The 21,644-nt window shown below is 34.0% G+C and overlaps 2 protein-coding genes across 5 annotated transcripts; both read left to right on the forward strand.

Annotated features, from left to right (window-relative positions):
- Positions 1–853: 853 nt before the first annotated feature.
- LOC131957882 (blastula protease 10-like) lies at positions 854–5,431 on the forward strand. The gene is made up of 3 exons (XM_059322696.1): positions 854–1,104; positions 1,415–1,579; positions 3,273–5,431. Exons 1-3 carry the CDS (start codon positions 1,057–1,059, stop codon positions 4,455–4,457), a joined length of 1,398 nt encoding a protein of 465 aa, XP_059178679.1. The 5' UTR covers positions 854–1,056; the 3' UTR covers positions 4,458–5,431.
- A 1,538-nt stretch (positions 5,432–6,969) lies between these two features.
- LOC131957884 (uncharacterized) lies at positions 6,970–21,395 on the forward strand. 4 transcript variants are annotated; one of them, XM_059322707.1, is made up of 6 exons: positions 6,970–7,048; positions 14,955–15,075; positions 15,821–15,939; positions 16,627–16,719; positions 17,628–17,720; positions 18,797–21,395. In XM_059322707.1, exons 2-6 carry the CDS (start codon positions 14,987–14,989, stop codon positions 19,000–19,002), a joined length of 600 nt encoding a protein of 199 aa, XP_059178690.1. In that variant the 5' UTR covers positions 6,970–7,048; positions 14,955–14,986; the 3' UTR covers positions 19,003–21,395. The 4 variants fall into 4 exon arrangements, with proteins under 4 accessions (XP_059178690.1, XP_059178688.1, XP_059178691.1 ...); XM_059322705.1 differs by lacking the exon at positions 6,970–7,048 and adding an exon at positions 9,910–10,035; XM_059322708.1 differs by lacking the exon at positions 6,970–7,048 and adding an exon at positions 12,851–12,957.
- Positions 21,396–21,644: the final 249 nt, after the last annotated feature.

Below are 21,644 nucleotides of genomic sequence, written 5' to 3' on the forward strand. Positions count from 1 at the left end.
CCTTAAATGTGATGGAAGCATGGTCGAGTCGGCAAAGTCTCATGGTTGATAAAGTCGAAAAAAAAGTCTCGAAGTTCAAACCCACTGGCAGATAAGGCTCGATCCCTCCCAACACTAAAAATGAAGAACGAAAAAGAAGAAGAAGAAGAATTCGGGTTCTCAACATTTTTAAGACTGTGGAAATAAACATAGGGGCCATAAGGCTTATAAAGGATGGTCACATTTGGACAGTATCTTAACGGTTGATCCTTATTCTTCTTCGTTTTTAATTTTCGTTTTGGAAGGGATCCCCTCCAACACAATTAAGTATACGTGTCAACTGGTTATGCGCCATTGAAGCCATTGACTCCGACTTCAGCCTGCTTTTCTTTTTGGATTTGGTTCTACAGCCTAGGTCCAAACATCCGGCTGACTGCTTGTATAGATAAGTCCAAGTTGGTTTTTGTCCCTGCGCCGTTCTTGTCATATGTCGATAATTAAATCTATTACAAATTAAGTTCTATAAAGCAAAAACTATCATCCTATTCTGTTTACATTATGCAGTAACATATATCTGTTTTCGCCAACTAAACTAAAAAAAATTACGGCAAAATGCAAAGCGGATTGGTGATATGAAATATAATCCAGGATATTTTGTCAGCATTATTCATCGTTATGTACACCAAGGATCCGTGTATGGTTAGGCGTGACGTAGATTCTGGATGAACCATCGTAGATAATTTCTCTATGTTTCATACGTCGTGAGCACGTCACTCAAAGTCATGCACCACTTGAGCTTCATCAAATGGGATCGGTCAGTCCATGGTGAGCTCGAGTATATAAGATGGGCAGAGGGGAGGTTACTCTCATCCACGCTGTCATATAGTCAGCGTATTGCTATATGCGAGTCATTTTAATTTTATTTTTTTAAATCATAAAAGTAGGATTGTTTGTTGAAATAAAAGAGTTGGTCAAAAATAAAACTCTTTTTGAAGCAGTTTAAAAAAATCCCATTTTGTTTCAAGTTACTATTTTGATATATATCAAAAAGAAAAGTTAGGAGAAAAACGATTCAGAATGGAAGTTCGATCACTCTTGCGGGACTTTACATTACTAGCTATATTGGTAGGTCTGGCTTTATATGCAGCGGTTTACAAAACCACATTCGTTAAGTGGAATACAACAAAAAAATAGCTATGTTGTGAGATTAAAAATACATAAATTTAAGTTATGCAACTTTGAATTTTATAACATTATAAACCGTCATTAAAGTACAGATATTATTTTTTTATTTAGTAAAATCAATCAATGACAAATATATGTCGTTTATAGGTGACCAATTTGTTTTATTATCGTATTCTCATATCAAAATATGTGAATCGGCTAAAATGAAAATAATTTTTTTCTGAAAATTAAGTATCTGCTTTTGTTACAGTTGCTGCTGACGTCACAACAGACGATCGGTCGATCGATCGATGAGCTGATCGCTGGCGCCTCGGCATCGATCGGAGGATACGATTTCCTGATGGACGTGGACGCCAAGGAGATCCGCACTGAGCTGGACATGATACTGACCGCTGAACAGTACAAGGCGCTGCAGGTATGTTGGTTTTTATATTCAGTACGTTGTGATGTTTAGATAAAATTGGCGTTTCTACCAGACGTTTATCTCCGGAGAGCAATTGAAACCTTGGGATGGGGTGAGAGGGCGGACTTAAATTTTCGTGGGGACGGAGGGGAGGGTTGAAGCATATCTTTTGTATATACATTTCTGTTTCGCTCGGGGTGGGGGCGGACTTAAATTTTCGTGGGGACGGAGGGGAGGGTTGAAGCATATCTTTTGTATATACATTTCTGTTTCGCTCGGGGTGGGGGCGGACTTAAATTTTCGTGGGGACGGAGGGGAGGGTTGAAGCATATCTTTTGTATATACATTTCTGTTTCACTCAGGGGGGAGAGGATGGATGTGGTTAGAATAGATGCCCAATAGAAACTCTAGATAAATTCGGAGACAAAAGTCTTCTACCATCGTGTATTAGAACGTCGATTTGTCCATTAATGAAGCTAATGTTAATGAGGTATAATTTATATTTGATTTTATACCCCAAACCCTCTTCCCTTAATTGAAAGACAAAAGAAACGCAATTTAAAAAATAAATTGACATTAGAGAGGAAATGAAGAGAAAGCAATATAAAATGACGTCATAAAGTCGAACACTTTCCATCTGTTCTTGCCCACACAACGTATCATCATTCTAAACGGTTTATTATCTGTAATAGACGTAACTTGCATACCACACCATTCCTTTATATGCCGAGGTCAAGAAATATATGAACTCTACTTCATCTGACCTATGGATATTAAGTTCAGAAAGGCGAATCATACATCCTCTCCCAACAAATCTATGTTTTATCGCTATCCAACAGATTACTACAGTTCAAAATAAGGAAGAAAACAATTCTAGCGCTGTATTTTAATTTTAACTTAATGAAAAGAAAACAAAGCACTTATAAGTCATTCACTCTTAAGGCGTTATCAGTAGAACACACTTAAATGTTTAAGGGGGTTGGCTCTGTAAAAAAAACAACTACGGAACAAACCACTTCTTAATTAATTAGTCTGCTTTATTTTATTTATTTGTGTGTATCTAAGATAATTTTAAAAATTGTGTATAGTGAAATTACAATAAATTTAGCATTCATTTTAATAGTATTTCATCATACCAAATTTAGAAAAAAAATTATGTAGATTGTTTTCTGTTACAAAAATTAGCCAGCTGACTATATTAAAGTTAGTAAAAGGAGGAACGATGATAATATGATCACTAGCTTTTAACCTTGAGACTTTCACAAAAGGTTTTGTTTTCAAAATCGCCGCCGTTGCCATGGCAATCATACTTTCAGAGGGGTCCCGAATGCATGCACATATTTTACTTTAAGTACCCTTAATAGATACAACTACAAACAAATAAATAAATAAGGCTTATTTATTAAGAAGTTATTTTCTCAGGAGCATACCCCCTTAAAGAATTTTGGCGTTAGGGCGGTGACATTTTGATTTCCTCAATTTAAAAAAAAACGACTTTATAACAATAAAAATTAAGAGAACTATTCTGGAAAAAAAAATACAAAATAAAATACCAAAAACAGTAATAGATTTTTGGAAAGAAAGCTGTTCACACTAAAATCGAAATTTAAATTTACAATTTAAAAAAAAATTTATGAAAATATTAACTTCGTGATTTTCATTACACTATTGTTAATTCTGTCATACTATTTGTTCATTGTTTCAGGATTATGCTAATACAGCGGGGGACGACGCTTCCTCGGAAAGAATTAAACGAAAAGCTCTCTTGGATTCCAATTCTCGTTGGACCAATAAGAGAATTCCTTACAAAATAGCCCCCAATGTTTTCAATGCGAACGACTTGGCAGAAATACAGAAAGCTATAAACGAATGGCAGAATTACACTTGCATCAAGATAGAAGAAGCCAGGAGCACGGATACAAATTTTGTATATTTCGACAATGGAAATGGCTGCTACTCGTATGTCGGGATGAACAGGGGTTCTCAAACTCTCGGACTCGCTGGGGGCTGTAGGTATAAAGGTGTCGTCGTTCACGAGATGGGGCACGCAGTGGGTTTCCATCACGAGCAGAACCGTCCAGACAGAGACAACCATGTTGAGATCATCACTCAGAATATTCCAGAAAATCTGAGATACAATTTCCAGAAGTATCCTTGGTCCGCTGTTACTACTATGGAGGTTCCTTATGATTACAAGAGTGTCATGCACTACGGCGGTCGTGCGTTTACTCAAAACGGCCAGCTGACCATCAAAACAAAGGATCCTGTTTACCAGAATGTAATAGGCAACCGTGAAGGGTTGAGCTTTTACGACATCAAACTCGCTAATTTGATGTACACATGCGACGATAAATGCCAAACCAAGCCTGTGTGCCCAAAAGAATCCTTCGTCGGGAAAGATTGCAAATGCTGGTGCCCGGGCACCCCGGGGAACCCCATCAACATCTGCAGCAGCACCCCCGGGTACACCGTCACCACGGCTAAACCCGTCACCAAGACGACGGTGCCAGGGTCCGGATGCAACAACATGAACCCGCTGTGCCAGGACTGGGCCGACGCCGGCTACTGCCAGATCAACAGCTACGTCAAGACCTACTGCAAGGCGTCCTGCCAAACATGCGAGGTCGCGCCCACCACCACCGTCGCCGCCTGCCGCGACATCGCCCAGCACTGCTCGTTCTGGAAAGGTCAAGGCCACTGCGAGAGCAACTACGCCATGTTCATGAAGGAGAACTGCGCCCTGACCTGCGACACCTGCGGGAAGCTCCGGAACATCAACCCCGGCGCCAGGACTGACGCGCCCGGCGTCACGGGGGCTGGTGATGACGCAACAGTCGTTTCCTTGAATTTTCTTTTGATTGGTCTAATTTTGTTGATAAACGTGTTGTGATTATGTTAGTTTTTTTTTGTTTTTTTAACTTCAAAGCGCCTTGCACTTATATAACAATATGTCTTAATGTTTGTTTATGTATACACGTTTTACTATTCATAATGACAAGTTTCAATTGAAAATAAAATACGGAATACTTTTCATAAATCCATTAATAATTTTAAAAATATGATCATGATAGAATTTTAAAATACAAAATGAAAATAAATATAGTCTGCATAACATTATTTTATTATCACATTAAATGTGTTATTTTTAGCATACACCATGACGCAATATTTTTTACATATGTTTTAAGTAAATTGATTTTCCTGTGTATCGCATACAATTGTTATGTGACATTACTAAAACGTATCTCAAGGTACACTTATGTTTTCTCAAATATTAATCTTTAGCATACTGCTCAAATTTGTACAATATTAATATGAAGTATATCAGTTAACAAATGAACAAGGTGTACTGAGGTGTACTAAGATAAGTGTATGCATGGGAAGTTGGTGGGGGTGGCTGCACTAATTATCCCTGTGTCAGTATGTCAGTATTACTGATTTTCCACTGTAAATAGACAATTTAAAATGTGTATTGATAAATGATTTTATTTTAACAATTTTTAAATATAGAGTGATTGTTTTACTTGATGTTTTGATGGGTGATTGGTTTCTAAATGTGTAAAGTGAGACATATTAGACAATATTGTAATGTGTTGTTTCAATATTTAATGCTGAATGGTTCTGACGAATACCTGATGATTTAACTATATTTTCCCCACCTGTTTATTGTAGTTTTTACACTGCTTTTTATTACACAATTATTTCAATAATTTGTTGAATAACTTTTGAAAATAAATTAATTTTATGTCTTAGTTCACAAAGCATTGATACACTTTGAAGCTCAATTATTTTTTTTACTTTACTATGATACTGCTCAATTATTTTTAGCAATAAAATTTTCTACAATAAAACCATTATATTATGTGCTCTTTTTTGTATTTTTTTTTTGTCATGCAACTAGTTGTAGAAAACATTGAATGTGATATATTATTGCATTCTGCATTCGCAAATTTTTAAGTTAAATGCTTGATCAAACGCATCAAGAAATGAAACTAAAACTATTTTGGCAGTTTTTAATCGAGGTACCCAAGAAAAAAATAAAAATAAAATATATACAAAAGAAACAGGCCCCAGAGCATCTTTTCGCCGACAGGCAGAGGCGTTGCGAGGCGGTGGGTGTGGACGGCACCGGGTGACACCTTTGAGTGGGGTGGCACCCAAAAAAAAATTGCAACTTATATAGAACAAATACGTTTTTTCCCAGTTCAATTGATGATTAGTTAGAGTTTAAAAATATTTTTAATTGCATAATGACGATCGCGACGGAGAGGCTGAAGAAACCATGCCGTATACATGCAAACTATAGAGAAAACAATTCTACAATCAGCTGTATTAACAACAGATTATAAATAAACATCATTAGTATTATATGTAAACACTTTAGAGCTTTTTACCGGGGGGGGGGGGTGACACCAACTACAAAATTTAAAGAGGAAAAAAGGGGGGGGGGGGTGACACCATGTGGTGCCGCATCGGTTGACAGACGACCTAGCGACGCCACAGCCGACATGGACAGGTTGGCATCCCGACGATAGGTATCCGACAGCATTTTGCCGAGAATTAAAGTACAGCGACAGCAACTCTCCTGCAGTTACGGGGCATCTTCTCAAGGTCAGGAGCTGTACAGAATCTCACAGGACCATGCAGTGTTTCTTCCAGACTTTTGTCTCGGGGGGGGGGGGGGGGGGGGGCTCGAGATTTTCGGGTGGGGGGGGGCGGACTAAAATTTCCGGGGGGGGGGGGGGCGGATACTGTTAAAAGTATATATTTTCTATATATATTCAATTTCGTTGGGGGGGGGGGGGGGGTAGACTCTCTTCGGGAGGGGGGGAGGGTCGGAGCTCCCCGGAAGAGCTGACTGGAAGAAACACTGCACATGACAGGTATAGGTTGACATCACGACGACAGATACCGGGCAGCATCTTACAGGACAGGCACAAGACAGCACAACATCAGGCCACTTGTACACGGCTACAGCCTGACCACCCTAAAACATGTCTACCTCATCCCACGCCTATAGTTCTCAACTGTCCCTAGAGCTTCCCTCCATTTCATCGCCCGGTATATTACCATCTCACTTCTCGATCCAATAAACAGACTATAAAATTAAAACACTGTAAATAACCTTAACCACCATAGAATACTGAAAAAAAACTGCAGTGGTAACAAATCCACATGGCCACATGAACAATACTAAACGATTTTCCCACCTTTCTTTATAGATTTAAAAAGGTGGTGCATTAATATATATAAAATAGTATTTTATTTTTTAATTGTAATTATAAACGTACTTTATTAGGCTACATTTGTAATTATTTAGTACTTCACTTTTATGACATGTTTGTGAAACAAATTTAGATCTAGATCTAGATTTAGATCTATATAAATTTAGTTTGATATTTCGTTGTTTAGAGCAACCTTTTATGTTTATTGCATTGTATGAAAACAATCACAAACTTGAACTGTATGAAAATAAATAAGGTTAGCTTCGGTTGTATAAGTTAATAGTTTCTAGTGATTAAGTAGTACGTAGATCTAGATCTACTAACTTAACTACTAATTATTAGTAAGTAAGTAGTAAAGTACAAGTAGAGCAGTAGGTATACCGAGCAGTAGACGGTAAAACTCATTTTTAGCGTATTTTATTCTCCGTTGCTTGTTTACTAATGTTTACCTCCAGTTGAGCGTATTTTATTATAACAACCGAAACACACCAAAACATTAGGAAAACACGATTTATTTTTTGTATTGTATTTTTGTTTTAGCAAATGAATAAAAATGAAGTTGCGGGAGGTAAAACTCGTAAAAAAAGCGTGTCGTCACAAAAAGCAAGACCCCCCCCCCCCCCCAAATGACGTAGCACCATCTGAACCCCCTGCCCCTCAACACACACCGTCACAAAATTACGGACCCCCCCCCCCCTCCCCAGTGGCGTAGCGAGGTCGGGTGTCACCCGGTGCGGCACTTAATGGTGTCATCCCCCCAGAGGCGTCCTGGGGACAAACTTTCAACTTTCGATTTGCAGCACCCCCCCTCAAACTTTTGATTTGCACCTCTTAAAAGACTATTTAACACTCGTATTAATCACTTAATTAAGTGGAATTATCATTTTTCTCTATATATTTTGCTATTTTTGCCTTGGTGTCACCCCCCCCCCCCCCCCCCCCAAATGGTGTCAACCGCGCTACGCCTCTGCCCCTCCCCCTACGAGTCTGACGTTATTTATGGACGACCTCTAATATTATTTTTTTTTTAAATGACGTGAGTTGTCACACTTTCTCTAACACTCCAAGCCATCCCTCACCAAATTCCACCCGGCCCACTTTCGGCAGCATTATTGTGCCTTTTAATACTTTTATTCAGTTTAGTTGAAATTGGAACACTTAATTGTACAAAGTGTGTATCTCTATTTTTGTAGCCAACAAACAAAGCACTTCAGTCAGTCTCTTTGTTGTTTTTTATTCATTTGTTAAAACAAAAATACAATACAAATAAACAAGTCGTGTTTTTTAAACATTCATTTTATTCATTTGTGAAAACAAAAATACAATACAAAAAATAAATCGTGTTTTCCTAATGTTTTGGTGTGTTTCGGTTGTTATAATAAAATACGCTCAACTGGAGGTAAACAAGCAACGGAGAATAAAATACGCTAAAATGGAGTTTTACCCAGTAGACTTAGTTATAGTACTTTATAGGGCCTGATATATTTGTGTCAAATGTTAGAGATAACTGAATGATAAACCAAAATCAATGGCTAAATAAAATATATCATTAGGCCTATTGGCCAGAAATTAACTTTAAACAGCAGTGTTTGCGAGCAGGATTTGCTATATAAAAAGCGGCCATCTGTAAATTAGAGTGGCTTCCTGAATCTTGCGCCATAAGTTTTAAATAAAAATAAATAAACAAGATGGCTGCTATAGTCTATAGTAAATGAGCATGATTGCATCTGTTGGAAACATCGCTAGTTTTTATTTACTACTGAAATTTTGTTATTCAATTGTTTAAAAACAGGTATGCCTACATACATGAAACAAGGAAACATTTTTGTATTTTTCAAAACATAAATCCTCCTCAAAATGTGAAATAATTATTAAAATTTAAGGAGTCACCTGTTTTTTACATTACTAGTTGCGGTTGATTTTACCTACCTAAAACGATAGATTACCTAGTTAATTAGTAGACAAGCAATTCTGAGTAGCATGCCCCTGCTGAGAAAATCGGACGGTAAAACCTTAGTTTAGCGTCAGAAATTATCGGGTAATGTATGTTGAGTTTCGGTAACTAGAGTTACAGTAAACCATGGTTTATTTGACCATTGAAATATAAATAAATTGAAAGTCGATTGTAGTAAATTAATGTTTTAATTTTTTAAGTTTAATCGACAAAAGGAAACAAGAATAAATATAATAGTAAATTTAAATTAGTAGATCTAAAAATTAAAAAAAAACAACAACATATAGGCCTATTAATATACATATAAATAATGAAGTCAAATGTAATAATTTAATGTTTTTGGCTTGCAGCGGAATTTGCGACCATTAATTAATTAGATCTAAGTAAAAAAAATCTAGATTACGAAAATAGTAAAAATGGTTACAAAATGTAAAAAATGATTACAAAAATAAATGTATCCAAATTTTAAACATTCTGTATAAAAATAAAAGATGACACCAAATAAAGTATGGTTTACAGTACTTCTGGTGAATTCCGGAAGTGTGTGACAGACTTTGGCATTGTTTTACTGTTTTTTACTGCTAGTAGTAATTACTTACTAGTTAGTAGTAGTTAGTAGTGACTTAGTGACATTATAGGCCTAATGATAATTTTATATTAGGGACATTGTTGTCACATTAAAATTGTCAATAATTGTGACATTCGTACCGTCACATTAGGCTAGGCTAGGCAGAGTGTTGGGAAATTGCGAAATGGCAAGACAGTAAAGTGCGAGAAGGGCGTGAAAACTGTCGGTCACGGGATATTTTTGCCTCGCATTTTACCACCACCCGATACTTATGCAGGGTGGTGGTAGGATGCGAAGCTATCTGGGAAAATTTTACCGATTTACAACAGTATTTGATGCAGCCTTCTAAGGCTTTTTGTTTACATTGTTAAGAGTTTCGATTTTTCTAATGATTTGAAAACTTCGCCATCTTTTGTGTAGACTTAGAATACCACCTTGTTCAAAACCGCCCAAAGACTGCCGACGATAGATCAACTTATTTCTTTTGTGTAGAACACCCTTTTTTTTAATGATAATTAAATAAACTAATTAATTAGGTAAGTTATGAGATTACAAATTTCCTGTATAATTTATTTTTAATATTACAGAAACAGCTGCATTGTTTCAATGCCACCCCCTCTCTCTCTTGAATCAAACGTTATACTTTTGATCCCGACCACGGTGGAGAAGAAGAGGGAGGGCTATATACTCTTTGACACTGAGCAAAAAATAATTCACCGAGGTATTGACCTTGAATGACACGGCAGTATGATATTAAGGTTGCACTTATTAACTATTAGGTCACATCATGTAGATTTAATGAGTAAAAGTGGGACGGTTCTAAATGTATAACGACCCCTCATTAGACATTTGTTTTCTTGCGCAGATTAGAAAACGTCAGAATGTTTAGAATTTTGAATATCTTGGTATATATTTTAAAAATATAGTCTAAAATAATATTCTCTTTATGAACTCGCACTGAACCGTATATTGCGACGGGATTTTTTCTCCCGCTGACAAGAAAACGAGAGCAACGTCACAGAATGTTAAAATTGAATAATATAAAATCAAATTAGGTAAAGATAAAAAGAAAAGAAAACACCATCTGTGATCCATCATCTTCTTCAGTTTATAACTATAAAAGAAAACAACCCTAATCTATGAAACAAAATTAGTTTTCGCTAATTGTATCTCGCCATTTACCCGTGATTCCTCGCATTTTCTTCTTGCAGTTTACCGCCTTAACATTTCGCTTTTCGCGTCTTGCATTTTCTCACCACCCTGTTAGGCCTGCCCTAACAACTAGGGCTAATGGCTAACTAATAAAATAAAATTGAGTAAGCCTAGCTCTGTTGTAGTGTAGCTAATTACAGTAAAGAGGTTAGATTCTACTAAAACAGATCTAAAATCTCGCTTTTATTTCTAGTTGATCTAGATTCTAACAGTACTAACTAGACATAGATTCTAGTAACTAACTAAATGTCAAATGAGCCTCACTAGCAGATTTGGTAATCTCACGCTGTAGCACTGGAATTAGTTGGAAATTATCCAGCAATGTTTGTTGAGTTTCGCAATTCTCTCTCTGTCCGCAAAATATTTTCAGAGGCTTTGATGTCAGTATCTTCAGCGATATATGGAGAACTTGATACAGACTTTTGTTGAAAATAATATGTTGAATGTTTTAAATGTAAAACATAAATTTTATTGAAAGAAGGAAAATAAAAATAAATCCATATTTAATTCAAATGTTGAAACACAATTTTAATTTATGCAATCGGAAAAGTGCTTTTTTTGTCAAGTACACAAAAAAACAATGATGTCACATGTTTAAATTAAAGAAAGAACACAAATCTAAATGGCATCATCTTCCAATTTTGGAATGTGAAGAAATAAACTATTTTATTCAAATTTGATTTAGATCAGTTTAATCTACTTATCAAGATGTAGGCTTTGAAATGTATACAATTTTCTATAGTAATAGAAATTACTTTAAAAAACAACATAAATACCATTGATCAGGGTTACAAAGGGTTTACTCAGAATATCCTTGGAAATTTTTTTTCGTAACAACTTTAGGTGAACTGTCCAGTGTTAACAGATTATAATCATGCAGTCGATTTTATTTTTAGCAGAATTTGCAGTAGTCATATTGGCTAATTGATTTTATTAGCTGATTTGTATTTAATTAATATTCACAAAGATTTTACCAGGCGGAATTAAAATTATTTTATAGTTTATATTCAGATTTTGAGGCCGATCTATTTTATTTTCCTTTTGAAAAATGTCACCGCATTCAAATTAATAGTCAGATTGCTAGAAATATGCCCATAATTCAATGCATAATTTCAAATTTTAAAAGTCGCCCATTCTTTTGATGTAGTCACAAGCTTAGCCACAAATCCACAAATGATAGGCAATCTTTGTGATCTGATTAAAAGCTTTTAAAAATGATCTCCCTAAAACATAAGACAATTTGTTTATTTTTTTATAAGCTTATATTTATTCTACAATGTCGGTTTATGGGTTTGTGGCAAATTTTGTACCTCAATTTTCACACACTTCACCTTCAGATACAGTTGTTTCATTCACACTTTCCATATACAATTGTCTTTAATGACAATGCAAGAATATCTAATTTTAAATAGGCCTATTATTTAATAATAAACCAGGCATTTAATTTTCATTAAAAAGATAACCACATTCAATAGATAGATTAAGTACTAGCTTACGGTGGTAAACTTTGTCACGGGTGGCTGCTTTTGGTATTTATACATGAGAGTCAACCACACACTATGCTACTGATCAGGTTTTAAAGGAAATATTTTTAGCCATATGTGTTGTCAACTTCATTAAAAATGAATGGAATGCAAAAGTAGAAAATAATTATAAAGTAGACCTACTTATTTTTGGAAACTGAAATATCCCTATCTTATTTAATTTTTTTTTAAAGTCATAACTACTAAAAAGTAAACCATAAAACAAATATAAAAACCTTTATAATAAGTTAGCATTTTAATACACTGAAAATAAGAAGAAAAAATCTTGCTTTTGTTTAAAGCAGGGGTCTCCAAACTACGGCCCGCGGGCCAGATGCGGCCCGCGATGTCCTCTCATCCGGCCCGAGGAGATCTTTTTGTCCACGGAGAAAACGTTTGTTGGTGATGGCTGAGGAATTTTGCCCAGAAAAATCGAAGACATACCTGGAAGAAACTGGCCCCCAAGTTGAAATTTAATGGTTAATGTGGCCCTCGGACTGAAAAGTTTGGAGACCCCTGGTTTAAAGCATTGGTTGTTAAAATTTGATAGAGATGTCTTGACTATTTAATGCTTTTATTAACTTTTTTTTTACTTAATTATTGTTTGGTTGGGGATGTGGGCTGTTCATAATGTTTGTTAAACCCAACAAAATCTAATAGTCACTAGTGTTGCTAACACAGTGTTAGTTGTAATGTTGTGAGTAGAACTTTGCTACATTATATAACAGACTACTCTAGGTGTGTTGATATCCTGTTAGCTGGTGAACTCCAGCTTATAGTGTGTTTCAGCACAACTCACAACACAAGTCCTGTTTCTGTGTTTGTTGTGAGTTGTTAAGTGTTTCTTGTTACAGGAAGGAAGGTTATTATCAGCAATAACTGTTTTAGTCTAGCCTAAATTCTTTTATGTGAGTGTTAGTCTATTGCTTTAATAAAAATTTTAAAATCTTTGTCTTTAACAACAAATGTTTTACCACTGTTAGTTGGTAGTGTTAACTAAAAATACTTTTTCAAGGAATAGAATCAATTTGATGTTTACTCTTAACACTTCAGGAAAACTATTTCACCACTAGATCTATATCAAGCAACTTTTTAGTGTATATTTTATAAAATAGCAGGTTGTTTACCATAAGTCCTTGTGTGTAGTCGGTTTACTACACAAGTTCTGGGCACTGCATAGTCAAGTGTATGTTGTAGTGTATAACAGTAGTGTGCTACAGCTTTTAAATAATAACATACAAGTGTGTAGTGTATCTGTAAGTGTTTGGGTAAAATCACAATATAGCGTCGGTTATTGTTCCGGAACTGTACAGCAGTAAAAAAACAGTAAAAGCATGGCGTAGTCTGTTGAGCCGTTCCGGAAACCACCGGAAATACTGTAAACCATCATTTATTTGCTGCCATACTGTTTAAAAATGTGCAAGGGATGATTTTAGTTGCATTTTAAATACTGTTTTGCTAATTCTTTTGTATTTCTAATTATTTTAAATGTATGTGCTAATTATTGCTGCTACTAAACATTGTTCTAGTTCTTCTTGCTATTTTTAACTTTAGTAAATCTAATCGTCTTATTTTACTAACAGAACTAGAGCTAGTTGTCGCAAATCTTCTGCTGGTTTTTTTCTGTGTTTCTTAAAAAAACATATACACTCCACTTAAATAATATTTATATTTGCTAATGTTTTGTAAATTAAACATTAAATTAAGTTAAAACACTAATTTAATACACTTGACTCTATTTTTATTTCATTTATATACTATGGTTTCCAGTATCGAATGTATCCGAAACTCAACAAACATTACCAGATAATTTCCGACGCTATATCATGATTTTACCAGTGTTTGCAGGTAGCTTTGCATATTCTAGATAAAATTTGAAAAAAATGTAAAACTTGAGAATGATGTAAATTATAAATCATATTTGTATAATTTTCATTTAGACCTAGCAGCTTACTATACCTTTTTAAATGCTAAAACAGAAGCTTTAAGCCAAGTTCCCTCTTACAGTGTGGCATTGAAGTAGTTGATACAAAAAATGTGCATACAAGTTATTTCCATTGTTTTTTTTTTCAGAAGTTGTTCTGATAGAAGACTTTTTGGTTATTACAATATTGTTTATTATATATATTACATTTTTCAATATATTTTTGGGATTGTTTATTGTAGATTTTCCACATTGTAAAGTCAAAATTGCTTTGTAGATCTAGAGATCATTGTGCAACTGAAATAGTTTGTAACTTGTTTTTTGACCTCAACATGTGAATGGATGGTATTCTAGCATTTCATTTTTATTTTTAAGAAATTAATTTTACTTCATTTTTGCATACATTCTTGTTTTACACATTGTGGTATTGTTTTATAGTTCCTAGTATTAAGAAAATTGTGTAACTAAAACAACTTGTACATCAATTCAATGCATTGTGTGTGTGTGTAACATCACAACACTGAGCACTTGATACATCAGTCATTAATGTATTTAAAAAACAAAAAATCTGTTTTCACCTGTGATGAATGCAGGAAGCGTGAAACATTAAGCACAAGAATTCAAGTTAAAAAAAAGATTATAAAAAAACATGTTCCTTCATTAAATAGTAGTAAATTAATATTAATTAATTTTAAGGAATAACTGATGCAATAGTTATATCAATATTTATAGATTTAGCTTTAACACACCACAACTATGTGAAAATGTTTAACATACCAATCTAGTCGAAGGCAAAACTACATAATTTTATAGCTTGTACCCTTCTGGTAAACCTACAGAAACCATTGTTGCATACTTTGAACTTATTTAGCTATTAAAAATGAGTTTCCATCTACCCCACTTAAACTTGTTTAGCTATTTAAAAATGAGTTTCCATCCATCCTATGTTGTATTTTTAGAATATGTTTATAATTTATACAGTCTGCCTACCAAAGAATAAACAGCACAGAAAAATGTTGGCCTGTGATCTCCTGCTAGCTGTGATTGCCTTCTCCAGCTTAATTCCTGCTGTTGCCTCAAGCCATCAGGATATCCAAAAGCAGTGAGTTAACATGTTGTTTTATATTGCATGGTGTTCGGCATGGAAGAAGGGTGTTTATGGAATTATGAACTCTATCAATTAAAAACTACATTTAGTTTAACTTAAATTTGATATAAAATTAAATCCTCAAAGCAATTCAGTAGAATAAATCTTTACTTTATTCCTTAGTGATGATTTTCAGACATATTTCCATGTTGATATGAATAGCTTGCAAATGTATGGTAGTTTACCCCTTTTAAATATCTTGCTTATTTACTTATTTATCTGTAATTTAATTGTATTTAAAGATTAATTTCTTATTTGAGAACTATATGTAGCTAAACCAATGCAAAAATTTAATTTCAGTAAAACAACATAATAGTTACATATTTGGATAGGGGATGTCAATCTGATTACAGATCAGTTTGAGTTTTAAAAATCTGACCATAAACAAAAAAGTTATGAGTTTTTTTATGTCAGTAATGGGACGGCTTGGCCTAGCAGTAGAGCTCTAGAATGCTAACCCAAAAGTCTCGAGTCCAAAATCTGGTTTCAAGTCAGTCGCGGTTGGGCATAGTACTGGCCACAATGTCCTTTCATATATCCAGTTGAATAAACATAGGAAATCTACTTCATCTGCCTAATGGTTTGCTAGGTCTAAAGAGGAATCTTTACTTGTATGTCAATATTGTTAATTAGTGTGTCTGTTTTTATTCAAATTTTGGTGAGCCACCATTGAGATTAGATGCTGCTGTATATTTCCCAGGTTTGCTGTGGATGTGATGAAGATCCTCAGAGAGAATATAGTCAGCCCTGTGGTATCAGGGGAGCAGAACATTGAACATGATGTCAAGGTTGAGATTGAAAAATTGAATGTGTTTAATGGTAAGGTGTTTGGTTAATTGCTAATGAGTTATATCCACATATTTACCTGCATCCAATACTAATTTAATTTTTAATTAATGAAAGATTAAAATATGGTTATAGTTATTAGTGACCCTGTTGGTCTGGCTAAATATTGGAACAGTCTTTTCTGCATCATACTCACATACTGATAGTTTAAGGTTTATTTCAAGGACTCTAGTTATAAGTTTATTTCCCCAAGCGTACCTAGAATTGTTGAAAGTGAAATGACTGGATATAGAACTGATCACACTAACCTATTATTATGCTAAGGTTGTAGAAAAAAAACTACCAAGTTCTGATGGGTTGTTAACTCTTTGTTGCATAATGTTAAGATGAGTGGATATAGAATCAACCACATTAACCCATTCATATGCCAAGGTTGTAGAAATAAGTGTATTCTGTTTCATCTGTCTTACTGACTGTAGATCAGAAAGGGTAACTTTTTGTACATTCTAAGGTAGTTCAAATGATTCATTTTAACATCGTCGTCAAATCAAACTAAAGCAGTTATTTTTTAAGTTTTACTTTTTAGTCAGCTAGAACTGCCTCATATTAATTACTGTCATTTTGTTTATGTAAGTATATTTTTTAAGTTAGTTAACACGTCTCTTTTTTCTTAAACACAATGACCAAAAAAAACTTAAAAATTAAATTTTATTTACGCAGGTGCCGAGTTTGGAGACGCTTGTTCTTGCCTGAACTACACATGTGGATGTTGCCTTCACCTTGAGGCTGAGAAAATTTCCCTGAACAATACAGGTAGGTACCTGAGCTGTAGAGTCTGAGACTGGAATGTGTTGACACTTTTCTGCCAAATAATGTAGCTTAATTTTTCGTATTAAATACATTTTGAGACGGTTTATACAGTTAACATATGCTATGTTATATGACATTATTTTATTAATAAATTAATATACCTCTTTTACTATCTTTTTCTAAACCCGTGTAAATATTGATTTGCTTCGTAGTTAATAGTTTTCTCAAATTTATAATTATAATCTTTATTTGTTCATTCTTTTGTTAGTATTAAAATGTAATCTTTATAAAAGATCTACAAACCTAAGTCGGTTTACAATTTAGATTTACAATTTTTAGATAAAAGATTTTTTTGTTGTTGATAGTACTATTTTTATTAAATCTATCAATACACTGTAAGCTCGGGATATGTCTAACACTAATAAGCCAGTAATAAATTGGACATTCAGGATATATTTTTAGTTAGGGAAATTTTTAAAGTCTACTTTTTAAATAGCCTATAGTCTAAACAAATAATTAGGAGGAATGATTGATATCATATCACTCAAATAATAATTTAAAGGAATTACGTTGTGCCATCTATATGTGGCCAAAACTTCTAGTATCTGTTACCCCTCTAATTTAAAGCTTCTATTTTCTGTAATACCTCAAAATATAAGGATACTAGTAGCTGTAATCCCTCTAAATCTAAACCTACTATTAGCTTTAATTCCTCTAAATGTAAAACTATGTGCCTAAATTGCTTTGATGTTTGTTACCTGTACTGTAACCCTTCTAAAACTTTTAAAAAATGAAACCCCTCCCAACTGCTAGTTGCAGTTACATGTTTAAAACAGGTAACTTTTAAGCCCTTATAAACTGTTTCTGATGGTATGATTGTTCTCACCTTAGCACATCTAAACTATTTTCAGGCTGTATCAACATCACATACCTGCCTGACGAGTACGGCTTTGAATTTACATTTTCTCTTGACGGCAAGATTCTAGTGGACAGGAAAATTTCTGGTCAGATTTTGTTTCTTTAACTTTAGAAAACCTAATCATATATTATATGATGAATTCTGGTTTTAAATAATTGTTTCTCCCCCCCCCCCCCATTTGAATATTATAAATCTTAAGTTAGCTTAGGTTTTAATATATAAACTCAGTAGCAGATAAATTGCGCTTTATTTGTGGAAGTGATAATTTTGCCTCGCAAGCTCATTTTACTGTAACATTTGGAAAAATAAAATTACTTTTTTTCCTTTTGAAAATATACAAGTTCCTTTATGTCGCTCCCTTAAATACAAGCTAGCTTATCATATACTATTTTTGTATCCTGTCGCTTGACCGACTTTTTTACCACCGCCATGGCTACCGAAAACTATCATATCATGATTTCTGTTTTTAACCATGTTTCATGGTCATTTCAGAAATGTATACTTGTAGTCGTTATTTTTGCATACTTTTCAAAGATACCTATCTAGTTTTAAAAATGAACCATTAGTGTTTGATGCAAACTTGCCATTTGTAAAAAAAATTTTTTGACGAATCAATGCAAATATCGAGCAGAACATAATGTAAGCTAAACATGAATAGTTGTATTTAATATTGTTGTAAAAATACACAAAAATACTCTAAACTTTAGAAAATTATATATTACGTCCTACTAAACTAATTTCATTAATTTATAAAAAAATTGTGCAAGTTTCAACAAAAACATTAAAAAAGTAACTTGATCGAGGCAACAGCAAAACCCACTCATTTTACCTACCGTGTATTTGAATGGGGAGAAATCTAGCAAACAACAATTTCTGTTGAACGGCAGTGTACGGTCAATCTCATCACAACACACCTAAAAAATTAACCCACCGTCTCAGTCATATCATCATAACCATTTATATACAAACGCTTTTTTCCACAAATTATTTCTAGGCTACCGATTAATTTTGATAACTAAAATTGGTATCAAATTAAAGGTAAATAAATGTAGTTTTTAATTGTTTGAGTCATCTTGAACAATAATTAAGGTTAAAATCTGCTCTGCTATTTTGTAAATTCATTACATATCTGATATTTGCTATACAATTAAACATTTCCAGTAAAGAATCCACCCCCCATCTGTGCTGCTATTCCCTACGTCCACAACTTGGCCAGCCTGTGCATCAGGTTCTACAACCTGGACTACAAGGACAGCAAGTTCTACGGCTGCACTGCCATTGAGGCAGAGCTGGAGGGAATTGTGGTCAAGACCTTTGACCTGGGATGTTTCCAGATCCCTCCTGGCAAGAAAATCAGTGTCCACTAAATCTGTACGAACATGGTTGAGAGGTGTTAGGAAATGGTTAATTTTTTTTAACACAGATCTTCTTTATTAATTGCGGATTCAAGTTTTTTAACTAATGATATTCTTTTTGTTAGTTAGGGTATAGTGAATCCAGTTTTTATAAAATGAGATCTGTTGATGGAAATTTCTTAAAAAAGCAACAACCCACTATTGAAAATGTATTGTGTCCAAAAATAAGGTTGTTTTGGTCTGACAACTGGTTTTAAAGGTGATCGCTTTTAGTAAATTTAAACAAAAGTTTTACAAATATTCATAAATTCTCATCAATTCGACAAATTTAATTGTTAATCTAGCTAGATATATCTTGTTTTCTATTTGGTATTTTAATTAGCTTAATACGATCTGCAAAAATAATTTGTTGAATGGTATTGTAATTGCAATGTTTGAATGTGCTTTGCCAATTTTTAACATAAAACAAAAACCTTGTTTCTGTTTTCAAAAATTTTGAAATTCTGTAAAGTGATTTGCCAGTAGTCTTGAGCTGATTATTAATAGAAAAATATTATTTAAATTCTCATTTGTTGCCTAGTGGATTTGGCTATCTTTAGTGCACATTTCATATCTGATTAAATTTTGTCCATAAGGTACTTACCCGAAAATGTAAACACTGCCAAATTGACATAACATGCTGGCCTTGACTGAACTTTTTTTGATCTGGTAGAAGGAAAAAATCTGGTATGATGAGTTTTTCCTATTTGACTCATCCTATTCACCATCTGTTTCCTAGAAAACCTATGCCTTGATCAATAACAAAACAATTTTGTTTGGTATAGCCATTAAGTTGTAGTGTTTAAATTTATGTAAAGATAATTGCTTTACAGTACAACACAAAAAGTTTTGGTCAACATTTTGAGTGCATCTCTGATGTATTATTGTCTTTCACGAGTCATGTTTACATGTATTGATCATTATATTTCTTGTATACAAGTTTTTTTTGTATTACAACATTATTCAATGCTGTAAAAAAATTTTCTACTTTAATATTGTAGCTAAAATGCTTCATTTTTTTTAAGAACTATTTTTTTTTTAAAATTAGTGTTTTGGTTATTGGATAATCATTGTCCTTTAGTTACACCTTTTTTTAAATAACGGATCAAAATGTTTCTTAGTTATGCAAATGTATATTGTATGGTAAGAATTAAAACATGCTAACTTAACTATTTTACAACTTTCATTTGAATGTTTATTATTTCTGTCTCTAAATCCTACTTTTGCTGTACAGCTTTGAACTGAATGTACAATTGCTATTTTTGCCTCTAGTTCCTACTTACTATACAGCTTTGAACTGAATGTACAATTGCTATTTGTACCTCTAGTTGCTACTTACTGTACAGCTTTGAACTGAATGTACAGTTGCTATTTGTGCCTCTAGTTGCTACTTACTGTACAGCTTTGAACTGAATGTACAATTGCTATTTGTGCCTCTAGTTGCTACTTACTGTACAGCTTTGAACTGAATGTACAATTGCTATTTCTGCCTCTGTGATCTTTTCGGTGTAATGGGGGGTCATGGGGTTTGGAGGTAGAGCAAATGACAGCTCACCTGCAAGTCTCTACTCTGATTATTTAAATTTGTGGGAACCCTTTGAGTCAAACCAAATCTCTGCATGGCACTAGCTAGGGGAAAGCTAACTCAGATGGGTATAGAACATGTAAACTCTACTTTATCTGCCATACTGACCATCGGATTGAAGAGAGTAGCCTTACTATCTTTATCTTTGCTTAAGTTGCTCAAGATAAATGGTGTTTATCTATTCTATAAAGAAATCTATTCTTCAATTCCTATATTCTATTATAAAAATATTTTCCTAAAAAATACTTTGTGATTGTTGAAGTGGTGAAAACACCATCTAGTCATATTACACATTTTGGTGATTTAGTCAGAGCAGTGTGCCAGTCTTACTATTTTATTTATGCCTAAAACATCTATAATAAGACATTCCATCTACACTTTCCTCTGCAGAGGCGTAGCGAACCTTCCCGGCGCCCGGGTACAAACTTTCGATTTGCACCGCCCCCCTCAAACTTTCGATTAACACCTCCCCCCCCCCCCCTCGACTTTTGATTTGCACCCCCCCTCAAGCTTTCAATTTGTTTTTCCAACCCATTTTGGCGCCCCCCCCCTAAGGTCGGAGCCCGGGGACATACTTTCCCCCCCCCCCCCTCGCTACGCCTCTGTTCCTCTGTCAGCATTTTGGGTGCTGTCCAATGTCTTTTTTTACTGTAGTGAGTTGGACAACACAAATGACATGATATATTGAAGCAGAGATTATTTTACATTATTAGATAGCAAAAGTCAGGAAGAGTCTTAGGGAGCATAAAAATATGTATAACAATAAAATTCTTTAACAGTTTTTATTTTTTTTATTCATTTCTATTTTCTGTCTTCACGTGTATGTTCTAATGTTATGGTGCTACAAGCCAGAACTAAACTCATATTGAAGTCTCTGATTACTGTACACTACACAGAAGTATTTTTAAACCAAACTGACAATTTAGAAATTATATGTAAATTAAATTATAACTGAACAAAATAAAAACAAAATATATTAAAAATCAAATAAACAAAAACAAATTTTGTTAAATATTCTGTTATGGTCAAA

The sequence above is a fragment of the Physella acuta genome, unplaced genomic scaffold, assembly GCF_028476545.2.
Source record: "Physella acuta isolate Inbredline_101_S28 unplaced genomic scaffold, ASM2847654v3 ptg001275l, whole genome shotgun sequence".
Taxonomy (NCBI): domain Eukaryota; kingdom Metazoa; phylum Mollusca; class Gastropoda; family Physidae; genus Physella; species Physella acuta.